Genomic DNA, 13828 nt, shown 5'->3' with positions numbered 1-13828 from the left:
AAAGCGCTCTTGGCACGGCAATCAAAGAGCTTCAATCCACAGGAGTAAAAGTCTCTTGGTACAACAATCAAAGTGATTCAGGCCACATGAGTAAAGCGCCCCCCTAGCATAACGAGTGTAGCGCTTCGGGCAAGACAAGTTAAAGCGCTTTCTGGTGTTATAAGTAAAGTGCTTCAAGTTCAATGAGTAAAAACTTTTCGGTATTTATAGTTGTGAATGTGAAAGTATTTCTGGAGAGAAGCAAATCATAGTTTTCATTGTTTTTTTAAAAGCTTAATATGTGAAAAGCATATTTAATTCTTTGAGATTTTCTAGGTCAGGATCAAAGGTTTATGTTATGAATGCATAGATGTTACAGGATTGATATTCTGAGTATAATCATAGTTCAAAGCTCTTGCCATCTCTTGGTTCTGAGGTCGTAGTTTATTCTTGTTCCATGATGATCATAGTCTAAAGCTCTTGCCATTTCTTGGTTTTAAGGTCGTAGTTTATTCTTGTTCCATGATTCAAAGAAGGGGCTTTGCCCTTCTTTCATAAGGGGTCTCCATCAGATATCGGAGACGCATTTGAGTCAAGAGTCTATTGATGAGTTATATTTCTATGAATGAGTAAATGCATGTTTGTTCTAACCTTTTCTTTTCAGATCTCTCTCCCTGCTGTTTCCTACCCTAATTCCCTTCCCCCCGACTGGCTTCATCATAACTCTGTGGTATAATAGCTTTCTGAGTTGGTGACGCCGGAAGGTGGGCCTTTTGTTCAGCGACGTGCAGATCCTGAGGAAAGGACATTGTGACAGTTAGTCTCAAATCAAGTTCACTGCTTAATCTGTGGATGGCACCCTTGCTCTCTGATAAAGTCTGTAATTTAACTTGTGAGTTATAATCTCTTGGAAGAGCACTGGCTAGTTCCTACAAGTCACATGTATCCCCAGGAGGTAACATCTTTTAAAAGAGTAAGTTGTTGATTGATCTGAGCCTTCCCATTGTCAATCCATTTCACTCTTGCAAAAAGCAGCTATGATTAATTAATTCTGGGTTCAGTTAGTTTACTTAGAATAAGCAGGTAGGCTACTTTTAGGTTGTTTTTCTCTCAAACACAGTACTGAGCTTTTGTTGTAATGGTTTTGAATGTCCTTCATTTAATGTTGGCTGTTTATGTGCCCCATTTCTTATAACTAAATCAGTCAACGGTTTGAGGGTGTTCAAATTCTATCCATACCTTTTTATCAGCTATGCATGAAACTTGAGTTGTGGTGTTTCACAGTATTCTTCTCCGTCACCGTGGCTGCTTAGCTCCTATATTGAAACGTTAACACTTCTCACTCAGTCCTGTGGTTTCGATTTTCACCTTTATGGTGATAGCCCTCTTTAGATAACGTATGGAGAAGATTGATGTTGGCTAGGTAGCCATAGGCTCAGGCTGAAAATCTTTAGAACAGGAATTATAATGGTGTGGTCCTCTGTGGCTCGAGTTGTGGCAAAAAGAATTAAGGGCCTAAGTCTGTAAAATCAGTCAAGAAATTGGGCTATAAGATTGAGGGTGATCTGCTGTTGACATCTCAGATCTCTGCACTCTAACTAATCTGTTTGTTTTATCTAAAGCTGTTAGCAAGATTCTTTGGTGAGTGACTTTTGAGGGTAGGCATTCTCCAGTTACAGCTGCTGTCAGCTTGCACATAGATTACATTAGTTTCTTTTTTAGGAGCTACAAAACACTGAAGCTCAAACTAGTTGGCATGCACAAATTTGCACAAACAATTTTTATTCTGTGCAAGCTTAATTTGCTTGCTGTTGGGTCTGCATTTATTTAAATGTACTGTGGAATCTGCATAAATCTCTTGGAAAACATAGAAGTTGTACCACCAGCCTTGTCTTGAATTCAGCTAACATCGATTGAATTATTGTGCTGCAAAGGATGTGGTTGTAAGCGCTTACTGTCTTGACCACATTTCTGTGAGGGTCATTCTCCTCAGGTTCATCTTCATTGATCATTCCTTTTTCAGAAAGCAATTTTAAGTGTGAATATCTGTCCATTGCTACACGTTTGGGGAGTTCTATCTCTGCCGGGTTCAGTACAACTATTAACAACAAATGCTTTTGGTGTATAAACATGACAAAGACTGGCTGTAAAATGCTAATTAGAAGTTACATTTTTAAGTTGATAATTTCACATTATGCATTTAACACTGAACCACTGTACTAAATTATTGACTCTTACCCTAGAATAAAAAATAATTTTCAAAATATGATACCGGTGTTTGGTTGGGCAAGTGAAAGAAGTCAGTGTGCTCTTAACTTTATATCAAAATTGGTGATATTCTAGTTTTAGTCTTTCTCTTCACAGATCATACTCAAGTGAGCATTTGTCAGTAGTGCATGAAATTGGCAAACCTCCTTCTAGTCCTAAAATGTAGCTCTGCATGTTGGGCATCTACTCTTGCCTCGTTTATCTGGTTCAGAACCAGTAGTTTTTTCTTTTTTCAGAAGTAAGCTATTTGGTTTATGTTTTTCTTGATATTTGCTTGTTTTGTGCTTTTTGCCGTTTTTACCACTGTAATGATTGAAATCTAAGTTCATCCTCCACTAAAGATTTCTTGATGAAGGAAAGGCTATCATAGCCATTCAAACAAGCTCCAAAATCAATTGGTTATATGTTTTACCTTTTGTTTACTTTTTCCTTTAGTTATTACTGCCCTCGGCTTGTTGAATTTGTCGTGGACACATCCTTGAATGGGGTATAGTTTAAAAGTGCACTGCTATACAACATGGCTAAAACACATCAATAAAACCAAATAGCTATTGTGTAGCAAGAGTGATTTGGCTTTGCCAATGTTTTAATTCTGTGGCAGGAGGGGTACAGGTGGGACAGGGCAAACAACAACAATCAGGAGGGGGATAGGTGGGACAGGAAAAGCATCAACAGGTAGTAGGGGGTGGTGAGATGTCACACAGCAAGCAACAACAGGGGAGGGTGAAAGGGAGAAGCAACAAGAACGATGCACGCAACTACAGGCAAGAAGTAAAGGGGCAAGAAATGACACAGGAGGATCATTGGTAAGCAAAACAACGGGCAAGCAATGACACTGGCGAGAGAGGGGAAGAAACAACGACAGAGCAAGCATCCACATGGAGGGCAAGGGGCAAGCAACAAGGAGGTAGCTGATCCGGGAAAACAAGCAACAACGACAATGGGGGAAGAAGAACAAAAAGAAGTGCAATCCCAGGGCGAGCAGCGGAAGAACACTAAACAAAACAAGCATTGGTAAAGACAATAGGTTTTGCCTCTACAAAATCTATTCGTTTTGTCAATGTTTTTTTAAACATGTCACACAGAAGCGCTAGCGCTTTTAGTGATAACATGGCGGCATTGACTGCTTTAAAGTTTAGCGGTAACCACGTCATAGTGTTTTTTTGTTTTTTAAAACTTTAAGATATGCTGCACAGCAGCTAGCGCTTCTGGGTGACGTGTAAAAAACATTGACAAAACCAATAGATTTCGTAGAGGTGAAACCTTTTGGCTCTGCCAGAGCTTTTTTTTATGCACTTTTATACAGCATGAACTCGATCTGAAGCACTTTACATGAGTACCAGTTACATTAAACAAGGGCACATTCATTTTTGGTAGGCATGGGGAGATTAAGTGATTTGCCCAAAATCACAGGATGCTGAGCCACCGCTGAGCTTAGCGCCGGGCTCCTCAGCTCCAAATTCGGCAGCTTTGGCCCTTACACCACATCCTCATTTAACCCTTAAGCAGTGCCAGGCCACCACTGGTGCGTGGTAAATGCGTATTTGCAGAGAGACTCCTTTCATGTCCCTGCTGTGCATATGCATATTTTTCTGCTTTAGAAAACAGTCAGCAAGCAGGCCATGGCTACTTCCTTATATCTGTGAATCCTGCCCAGCAGCATGTGATGTATTTTCTAAACTTGACACACAGGATCCGATGTGAATTGTTACAGGCGATGGAAACTGAGCAATCAACAAGTTAATACAAGACAGGCATTGAAGGCAGAAAGTGCTGCCCTTAGAGAGCAGTTCATGCAAAATACTAGAAATACTAGCATTGAAGGCTTCCGGCTCATCCTTGGAAGAGTATTTGAGAAAGGACTGGACCAACAGACAGCCTTAAATCAAAGCATTTGCTCCAGGCAAAGGCCAGGTGGCGGCCATATTAGAACATGCTATTTCCTTTGAGACGTACTGATCCGCTGCAGTAAACGGTGAATTTATCAAGTGGGTCGCAAATAAAAATTAGGCTGTAAGACAATCTGCCTCTACATAAGGACAATGTTGTAGCAAAACACAAGAAAATGTGTAACTGTGTCAGTTGCTTACCTATGTGAAGTACAAAAGTGTACTGAAGTAATGTTACAGGCAAACGTTTTACTCACGGGTGCTATATAGTATACAAGTTTAGCAATGTAATGGTTACGATCATGTGTGGGAACTGTTGCAAGCAAGAGACTGCAGACACATGCATGTTCAGAAGTAAATAAAAATAGAGTACCTGCTGGCCAGTGAAAGGACACTGGCCACCGGAAGCAGTACTTGGTCCCAAGCCACTACATGGACAAAGAATCCAAAGAGCTGGAAGAAGCCGGAGGCAACAAGGAGCTGCTGACCAATAGGCATCAAGGAAATAAGACCCATGTGGGAACCAGCCAATGGTAAGTAGAGTGATGTGGGAGCCATGTGGGACTATCCAATGGTAAACAGAATTAAGCAATAAGCGGGCTTTAAGACCCCAAGCACAGCGCAGAAGGAAGCGTCATGTAGGCGAAACCTAAAAAGCAATCAGTACTTGGTCCGTGCTCCACGGAAGGGAGAAACAAAGAAGTTAGAGTGAAACTGGCACGGGATGAATAATCAGGACCCAGCATATAAGAGTACCAATGAAGCCAACAAATGTTAAGCAATGGGTTAGGCACAAGTCTTCTTTAAGGTAACAAAATGTCTTGTGAGCGGCAGCGCATGCGCTGTCTCAGGCGAGACTTAAAGAGAATAGGATTCATAAAGAACAGTTCCAATGTACACAATCCGGTATGGTGTAAACTTGTAGCAAGGAGATAAATAAAGGCCACTCCAAGAGGAATTTAAAACATCAATAGCAGGAAGCAGGAACTAATAAAGCTAAAATATGCCCTGTGCTCTCATTAAAAACAACATGAAGTGCTGGTAAAAAGTGTCATGCTTTCACAACAGGATCTAAAGACAAGGCAACACAAAAGTAACAATAAAGTTGAAACAAAAACACTGGTACTAAAGGGAACTAACATGTGTGGATGTGCTCCTTGTAAAAAAGTCAAATTCACTCACTCAAAACTGAAATTGGCCAGAGGCTAAGGCCAAACTTAACTAGCATTGGCAAAGCCAACAGGTTTCACCTTTGTGTTTTCTTTCTATGTAACTGGATTGCAAAACAAAGGCGAAATCTATTGGCATGACGCGAAGCAGAAAGAAGTCAGAGAACCAGCTCTCTCTTTTGCACTACGGATATGCCTAGACACAAGAGACACAGAGACCAGGAGAGAGAGAGAGAGAGAGAGAGAGAGAGAGAGAGAGAGAGAGAGAGAGAGAGAGAGTAGAGAGAGAGAGAGAGAGATGGAGGTAGACAGAGGCAGGTGTAGAAAAGTAGAGGTGTAGGTAGGTGTAGTTAGAGGGAGGTAGCTGTAGTTAGAGGTAGGAGTAGGTAGAGGGAGGTAGATGTAAGTAGAGGTAGATGTACGCAGAGGCAGGTGTATGCAGAGGTAGGTGTATGTGTAGGTGTATGTGTAGGCAGAGGTGGAGGTAGAAGTACAGGTAGGTAGAGTTGGGTGTAAAACGTTTGCACACTTCTGGACATTTTCACCACAAATTTAAACTTTACATTTAGTTCCACAAGGTCTGATGAGCAGCTGCACCTGATTTAATTTAACTGCACGTTTGTATGCATTAACCCCACTGTGGCAAACTGAAAGCATGAAATTCATTAAGAGACAACTGGTTTGACTTATGTGGTGCATGTGACATGAGACAGCACATAAACAGCTGCACACATGTGGAGGGGTCAAAATTACCCCAGGTATTGATTTATATATTCACACACTATGGTAAACGTATATCCACGGGAAAAAACACGATCTTTTAGTCAATGGCAATAAACACTCGTCATCGGCGACTTAACCACTGCCACCATCTGACACGTCCCACTGCATTTAAGAGACTGGGGAGAATGTAGATGCAGTGCACCAACACCCAGAAACAGAATGAGAGGGCATTTTGAACGTTCTACAGCATGCACAGCAGGGTCAAATGCCTAAACTAGCTAGGACTACATTCTAGTTGTTTACTTAATCAAACAGCTCAAGTGACAGACTACAGCACAGTTCAGAGTGTTGCTCCACAACGTGAGCAAGTAACAATTTGCCTGAATCGTAACCACTCCCAAGTGTTTATATATGTGTAACAAATACAGGCTTATATCATCATATAATATTGGTAGAGCAGAACCGGTAGCCACGGATACCTCAAAGAGAACATTACAGTAGCGCTTTTAAGGAATGTTAGAAATGGGGTCTTTGGTTGACAGTCAGGTTACCCACTGTTTAAGCAAGGACCCTCACTCTAGTCAGGGTAAAAAAGAGAATCACCCTCAACTAACCCCTGCTTACCCCCTTGGTAGCTTGGCAGAGCAGTAGGCTTAACTTCAGAGTGCTAGGTGTAAAGTATTTGTACCAACACACACAGTAACTTAATGAGAACACTACAAAATGACACAACACCAGTTTAGAAAAATAGGAAATATTTATCTAAACAAAACAAGACCAGAACAACATAAATCCACAATACACAAGTCAAGTTATTAAAGAAAAATGCAAAAAGAGTCTTTAAGTAGTTTTAAACACACACTAGCACTGCTAGCGTGAAAATGTACCTGGTGCGCATCAAAAAAAAACCTGCACGGGCGAGTGCGTGTCATAAAGGGCTTGCGAGGCGTTGATTCCACTCACGAGCTGGACTGTGCGTCATTTCTCCTTTCACCGGGTCTGAGCGCGTCGTTTCTTCACTCCGCAGGAGAGCGGTGAGTCGATCCGGTCAGCACTCTCGGGTCTGGGCAGGCCTTGCGTTGTTTTTCCACGCACAGCGGTACTTGAGTCGAAAATCCAGCCGCACGATGATCTGAAAACCCCGCAGCGTGGGTGGTGATCTCCCAGCCTCCGTCTGCGATGCTGCGCATCGTTTGTCCTGCTCCGTGCATCGATTCTTCGGTCGCGTTTCCTGCGAACGTCATTTCTCACCTGCGGAGCCGGCGGCGCGTTGTTTCTTCAGCCGCAGATCGGAGTTGTGTCAATCTTTTCCCCGCACAGCGTTCTGTGCTTGGATTTCCTTGTCTGTAGGCAGCCAGCTTCTCCCTTCAGGGCCCCAGGAACTGGATGGGCACCACAGGGCATAGTAGGAGTCTTTCCAGGGACTCTAGGTGCTGGCAGAGAGAAGTCTTTGCTGTCCCTGAGACTTCAAACAACAGGAGGCAAGCTCTAAATCAAGCCCTTGGAGATTTCTTCTCAAGATGGAAGGCACACAAAGTCCAGTCTTTGCCCTCTTACTCTGGCAGAAGCAGCAACTGCAGGATAGCTCCACAAAGCACAGGCAGGGCAGCTCTTCTTCCTCAGCTCTTCAACTCTTCTCCAGGCAGAGGTTCCTCTTGTTTCCAGACGGGTTTCTAAAGTCTGTAGTTTTGGGTGCCCTTCTTATACCCAGTTTATCCTTTGAAGTAGGCCTACTTCAAAGTAAAGTCTCTTTTGAATGTGAAATCCTGCCTTGCCCAGGCCAGGCCCCAGACACTCACCAGGGGGTCGGAGACTGCATTGTGTGAGGACAGGCACAGCCCTTTCAGGTGTAAGTGACCACTCCTCCCCTCCCTCCTAGCTAAGATGGCTCATCAGGAAATGCAGGCTACACCCCAGTTCCCTTTGTGTCACTGTCTAGTGTGAGGTGCAACCAGCCCAACTGTCAAACTGACCTAGACATGGAATTCACAAACAGGCAGAGTCACAGAAATGGTATAAGCAAGAAAATGCCCACTTCTAAAAGTGGCATTTTCAAACACACAATCTTAAAATCAACTTTACTAAAAGATGTATTTTTAAATTGTGAGCTCAGAGACCCCAAACTCCACATCCATCCACTCCCAAAGGGAATCTACACTTTAATCAGATTTAAAGGTAGCCCCCATGTTAACCTTTGAGAGGGACAGGCCTTGCAACAGTGGAACACGAATTTAGCAATTTTTCACTGTCAAGACATACAAAAAACACATTATTATATGTCCTACCTTAACCATACACTGCACCCTGCCCTTGGGGCTACCTAGGGTGTCTGACATGTAAGAAAAGGGAAGGATTAAGCCTGGCAAGTGGGTACACTTGCCAAGTCGAATTTACAGTTAAAACTGCACACACAGACACTGAAGTGGCAAGTCTGAGACATGATTACAGAGCTACTTATGTGGGTGGCACAACCAGTGCTGCAGGCCCACTAGTAGCATTTGATTTACAGGCCCTGGCACCTCTAGTGCACTTTACTAGGGACTTACTAGTAAATCAAATATGCCAATCATGGATAAGCCAATCACATACACATTTTGTAAAGGAGCACTTGCACTTTAGCACTGGTTAGCAGTGGTAAAGTGCCCAGAGTAACAAAAACAGTAAAATCAGAGTCCAGCACACATCAACAGCCTGGGGAACAGAGGCAAAAAGTTAAGGGAGACCACGCCAAGGAAGAAAAGTCTAACAAAGAACATGAAACGCCAGTACTTTATTAGCTCATAGTCCACTTCAGAAAGCACATCAACAACCTCCATCTTTCCTTCTCCAAAATCAGAGCATATTAATCTTGTTTGCTTTTAGGCAACACACTGAGAGCCTGCCGATGGTGACCAAATAGCCTTATTTTCTCGTGAATGGATGTGGGGGCTACTTTTCACCCAAGAGCGATCCTAAATGAAATATCGTTTGGTCGAAGAACTCGGAATCATCTTTATTGGGTATGGTGTTCTCTGAAGTGGAAAGGTCTCTCTAAAGCAGACTTGTATTTCTTTATGTTTCTTTGAAGGTTCCTTTAGGGCACTGTAGTAACATCACCTTGGGACAGCAAAACAATGTATTGGCTTCATTAGCATTTATAGTCCTATTGTGCAGGAACCAAAACGATTTGTGTAAAATAAGCTGCACCACCAGCCCCAAAGCATAAAAAATTCCGTGTTAGTAAGTGTTGTCTAGTCATTACCCATTGTGTGCTTTAGGTTTGTCAATGTAAAGCACACTTTCAGATAATATGCTCTTTTTGGTTTGGGTCATTTTATTAGAACGGTCTGTTGTGTTTTACTGATATTTTACAGGTTGTTTTTCTAGTCTGACCAAACTCAGCGTTCAACATGTAGAACTATTATTTTGTGGGAGGATAGGGTTTATGCCATTGTATGTGGCACCGAGGTTTCATAACTTAGGAACATGTCAAAATAATCTGCATTTTAAAAGATGACCAACGATGTATCCGGGTATGTAAGGGGTCTTTGATTTTGTAACATACATTTTATTGCTCTGGAATGATGTCTGCTCATTGTGTTTGAACAACCAAACATACTGCTCAAAATCTATTTAAAATATTATGCCTTGAGTTAGTCTCTGAAGTTTGTGTAGTGTTGTCACGCGTTCAGATATTTTACTCCGTTTCTGCCTCACATATGCAGGTTTTCACTCAAATCTATCATGGGCATTCATGATCATTAGCAGAATAAGCTTACAGATCCCACGGACGACAACTCCAACGGTCAAATCCCATAACATATCGTAATGCAAAGGACTACTTTCTAAGTACTGGCGGTTCTTACCCGAGTATACGGAGAGCGAAGCAAAAGAAATTAATAGACCGTGTCCGTTCGGCCCAATGAGACACGTCACCGTCAAATCCCACATCGGACCCCAATGCAAAGGACTACTTTTTAAGTACTGACAGTTCTTACCTCCGTACACAGAGTGCGAAGCAAAAGAAATAAAAAGGAGTACCTTCAGCATGGTGCCACAGAGGAAGGACACTGGCTAGTGTCCAATTAGAAGTGATCAGAAGGAGTACTTGGCCCACAGGCAACACGAAGACAAAGAAGACAACAGGAAGAGAAGCAGGATGACGTGCAGGCCAATCAGAAGCACGTAAATGAGTGTGACGTTGGACTAAGCCAGCGGTAAGTTCAGGTAAGTAAGGGGCTGGTCCTAAGCCCCTTGTACATTTTTAGGGTTGAGTGCACAATCGCTCAGTCCCTGTATCTCTCTTTGGGCTTTTAACCATGCCCATGTCACGCCTGTCACTTTTTTTGGTTTGTGGGCTTGCCTTTTAAAATTCACTTGATTTCATTACTAAAAGGCATCCTTACGTCATTCTTTTTCCGGTGTTTAGCCGTCCTCGAGTGCACCGGCCAACTACTGAAAACATACGAGGCTCCATGTTTTCAGCCTGGTTTCTGCACTACTTTATCTTTTTATTTTCCATGCAGCGCGCTCTATTTTTTGGTTTTCAATTTCAGTGCAATCTTGCGGGTTTTATATAGCGCAATCACACTTGTTTTTTTTCTTTCAATTTATGTGGCAAGAAAAGTCCGATTAGGAGTTTACAACGCTAATAGCTCGAACTTGAGCACATGCAAGACCTATTGACCTTAACAATAGATTTCACAAGCAGCGTGCAAGCACGTGTGTAGGTGAAACCTAAAAAGGACCTTATGGAATAAATGCTTCAACTCTCCATGCCTGGTACATGTGGCTCCCATTCAAACATGGTTAATCAAGTTTTTAAGTAAAGCTGGATCTCTGCAACATGATTAGAATGATGTGCACTGTGGAATACTGCACTGTATTTTAAAGAACAGTACAGCATTTGTTTTTTCAATTTTTACTGCATTGTAGACGAAGGGGAGAAATGACCCATCAGTTCATGAAAAGCCTGCGATGACAGGAATAGGATATTCTGACTAAATTGTTTCAAAGTGGAGTAATTCGCAACAAGAAAGTAATAGTCGCAGAAGTATATGTTTTTCTAGCGTTTTCTACTTAAGCAGATAGTTGGATAAAAGTTGAACAGTGTCTCTGATTTTAAACTGCATAGGGAATATCTGTAGTGTGTCACTTTGACATAGATTACAAAACTAGAAGGTGTTACCTTATCTCACGGGCATTGTAAATGGGAAAATGGAGCCGTTAACAAAGGTAACCTCAATTGCATATTAAGGGTGCCTGCTTTTGTGAAAGGCATTTGCAGTGCCGGAGACTAACATGTTCTGCAAAATGATGCAATTTGCAAAGGGATTTTGCTGCCACATCCCACATCGAAGGTCCCCTGGCTATAGGTGCGGACGACTGAAACATTCTGCAAATTTGATCAGCGCCAGCAGCTGGGGGCAGCTGTCAAACCCCAGGCCCGCTCGACAGGCTGTAAAATACTCTCTAAATACAACTGTTTTTTGATTCTTGTTAAATGCCTTACAAGTGCTTGGGAGTGCAATATTTCAATAAACATTTCCGAAAAAGAATCCTTAGGACAACCCATAATCACTCTGTTAAGTAGCCTTTCAACATTACAAGTTAAGACCAATGCGACTGCAAATGCAGCAAGATGCCACTGTAGTGTTTCTATAGCTCCCCCTGGCAACAGTTAAAAGTCCTAAATATGACTTTTTACATGGCCTACCGCTACATCTACCACGCTCGTTACAGTGGCTGCTTTCAAACTTACATGCTGAAGACCATGCTTTTTAACGGCCTTTTGATGAACTTTGTGAGCATAATGCGAGTTACAGGTTTAAATCCTGGCATATGCCCTGACTACTTCATCCTCTCTAGGCCTATAAAATGAGTCTCAATGCCTTAGGAAAATAACTCTTGTAAATTCATGCCTGCAGGATGCCTCTGTAAATTGAACATTTGCTGCTGACATAAACACCGTGATCTAAAGGTGACATTCGAACTCAGACAAGACCAGCTCAGCCTTCCATCCTTTAAAGTTCAGTAAGTTGGGCATCATTATATTTGGGAATAGTATTAATACCTGCTATTTACCGTGCCAATGGTGGCCAGACATGCAGCTTGCAGCTCTCTTTAAAACAACGTATTTTTATTAGTTGCAACACGTAAACGCGGCGGGGATGCGGCACTAAGGGCCATATGTACGAAAACTTTTTCCCATAGACACAGAATGAGTAAAATCCTTTGATACATCTGGCCCTAATCCCCATATAAAGGCTGTACTTCTATTATTTGCTACAAAACAACTTTATGTCTCTATGAAAAACTTTTACATATTTTGCTTTGTAATATTTGGAACACTTCCTAGTTTTTTATTTCTGCCGAAGGTCACTGATTTCTAAAACCATGAATAACCTATGTTATTGTTTAATGTTTAAAGCCGTTGATCTGCACACAGTATTATCAGCCTAATTCACCTCTTCAACATTACACGATTCCTGTTTATTACCTGTGCGGTGGTCCTGTGACAGAGTAGCAGAATGCTTCCCGCTAACAACATCCTCGAGTCGTACAGAAATTCTGCCACACGGTAAAGTCAGTCTTTCTTGAGACTCCGAACACCCGTCTTGATGTCGTGCTTTTCTGGCATGCAGCAGCACGAGGCAGGTGACATTCCGGAGCGCGAGCAGTGGTGACAGCTCGGTCACAGTGGTGACCGTCCGCGCCCAATCAGACGGCGCCTCGGACGGGAGTCTCGCGGTGGAATGGCGCGTGAGGGCCTCGCTGCTCTGGTGACCCAGTTTCACTCTCTTCGCCAGCGGTTCCATTTGGCGTGCGGAGACAGGCAGCGTTGAGGGAAGTTTGGTCAGCTTGAGTACATCACTGTGACACACGGTAACTGGGGAGACAGGATGGAACCCTCGCTCCATCAGAAGGGATAAACTCACATCACTCAACGATCTGTAAAACAAACAAAAAACATTCAAAACAGCGTGATTGGCGTTTTAGACACGGGTTCTCCTTACGAGCAGAAGTAAATTGTAATTTCCAGCGTACATTCAAAGTCTGCGCATTTCCCTCTAGATTTTAATTAAAATAAATGTTTACTTTCCTGACGATGTAGCAAAAGAGGGGTCCCGCTTCAGTGGGGTTTTGGGCCTCATTAAATGTTGCCTTCGGTAGGGATGCGGCAGGTAACTCACATTACTAACCCCTGCGAAATGACAGAGCAGGCCTTCGCTAAGAAAGCGCCCTTCCTTATCATTGTTATGCTTGCTCTTTTCTACCCCTCTCCTAAGCACTATAAATATCAGGAGTTATTAGTGAGAGAGGAACATCATTTATGCAGCACACTGATATAAGGAACAGGAACCGGCAGCCAGAAACAAAAACTAAACTATTAAAATACGTTTAGGTAGGGAGGCAAGCAAGGTCAGTAAGCCCCTTTGAAAATAGGGGCCCTGGGCCTTTCGCCAATACCTTAAGCCGGTCTAGCAGAATTTAACACAATCTAAGTGTTTTTCACCCCGAAATTTCACTTGTTCTCGTCATGTGAAATTTCTCCTAATTTCAGAGGACCCATAGGGTCCCATTCGTAATAAGCAGCTAACTCCACTCTCTCTGTTACCAACACCTCTACTATTGGGCACTAGAGAGAGTGGCCTTACCCATCGATTCTCTGGGGCACTTAGAACGTGGTTCCTTTAGGGAAGAGGGCCAACAGCAATAATTAAAAAAAACGGAGCCAGACCCATATACGGATTACAAATTAGCAGGAGCAGTATCCCCAGGGAGATACCACTCTGGTCGATTCCAAGTGGCCTTGAATAC

General features: G+C 42.7%; 1 protein-coding gene across 1 annotated transcript in view; it reads right to left on the bottom strand.

Moving 5' to 3' along the window:
• FANCB (FA complementation group B) overlaps positions 1-13828 on the bottom strand; it is a 350895-nt gene that overhangs the window by 42567 nt on the left and 294500 nt on the right. Inside the window, exon 7 of the mRNA XM_069205002.1 lies at positions 12507-12958. Within this exon, the coding sequence (XP_069061103.1) occupies positions 12507-12958 (452 nt within the window). The remainder of the gene's footprint in view (positions 1-12506; positions 12959-13828) is intronic.

Source organism: Pleurodeles waltl, chromosome 8 (genome assembly GCF_031143425.1).
Source record: "Pleurodeles waltl isolate 20211129_DDA chromosome 8, aPleWal1.hap1.20221129, whole genome shotgun sequence".
Lineage (NCBI taxonomy): Eukaryota > Metazoa > Chordata > Amphibia > Caudata > Salamandridae > Pleurodeles > Pleurodeles waltl.
The sequence above is the reverse complement of the archived record's forward strand: the minus strand, read 5'-3'. Positions and strand labels throughout refer to the sequence as shown.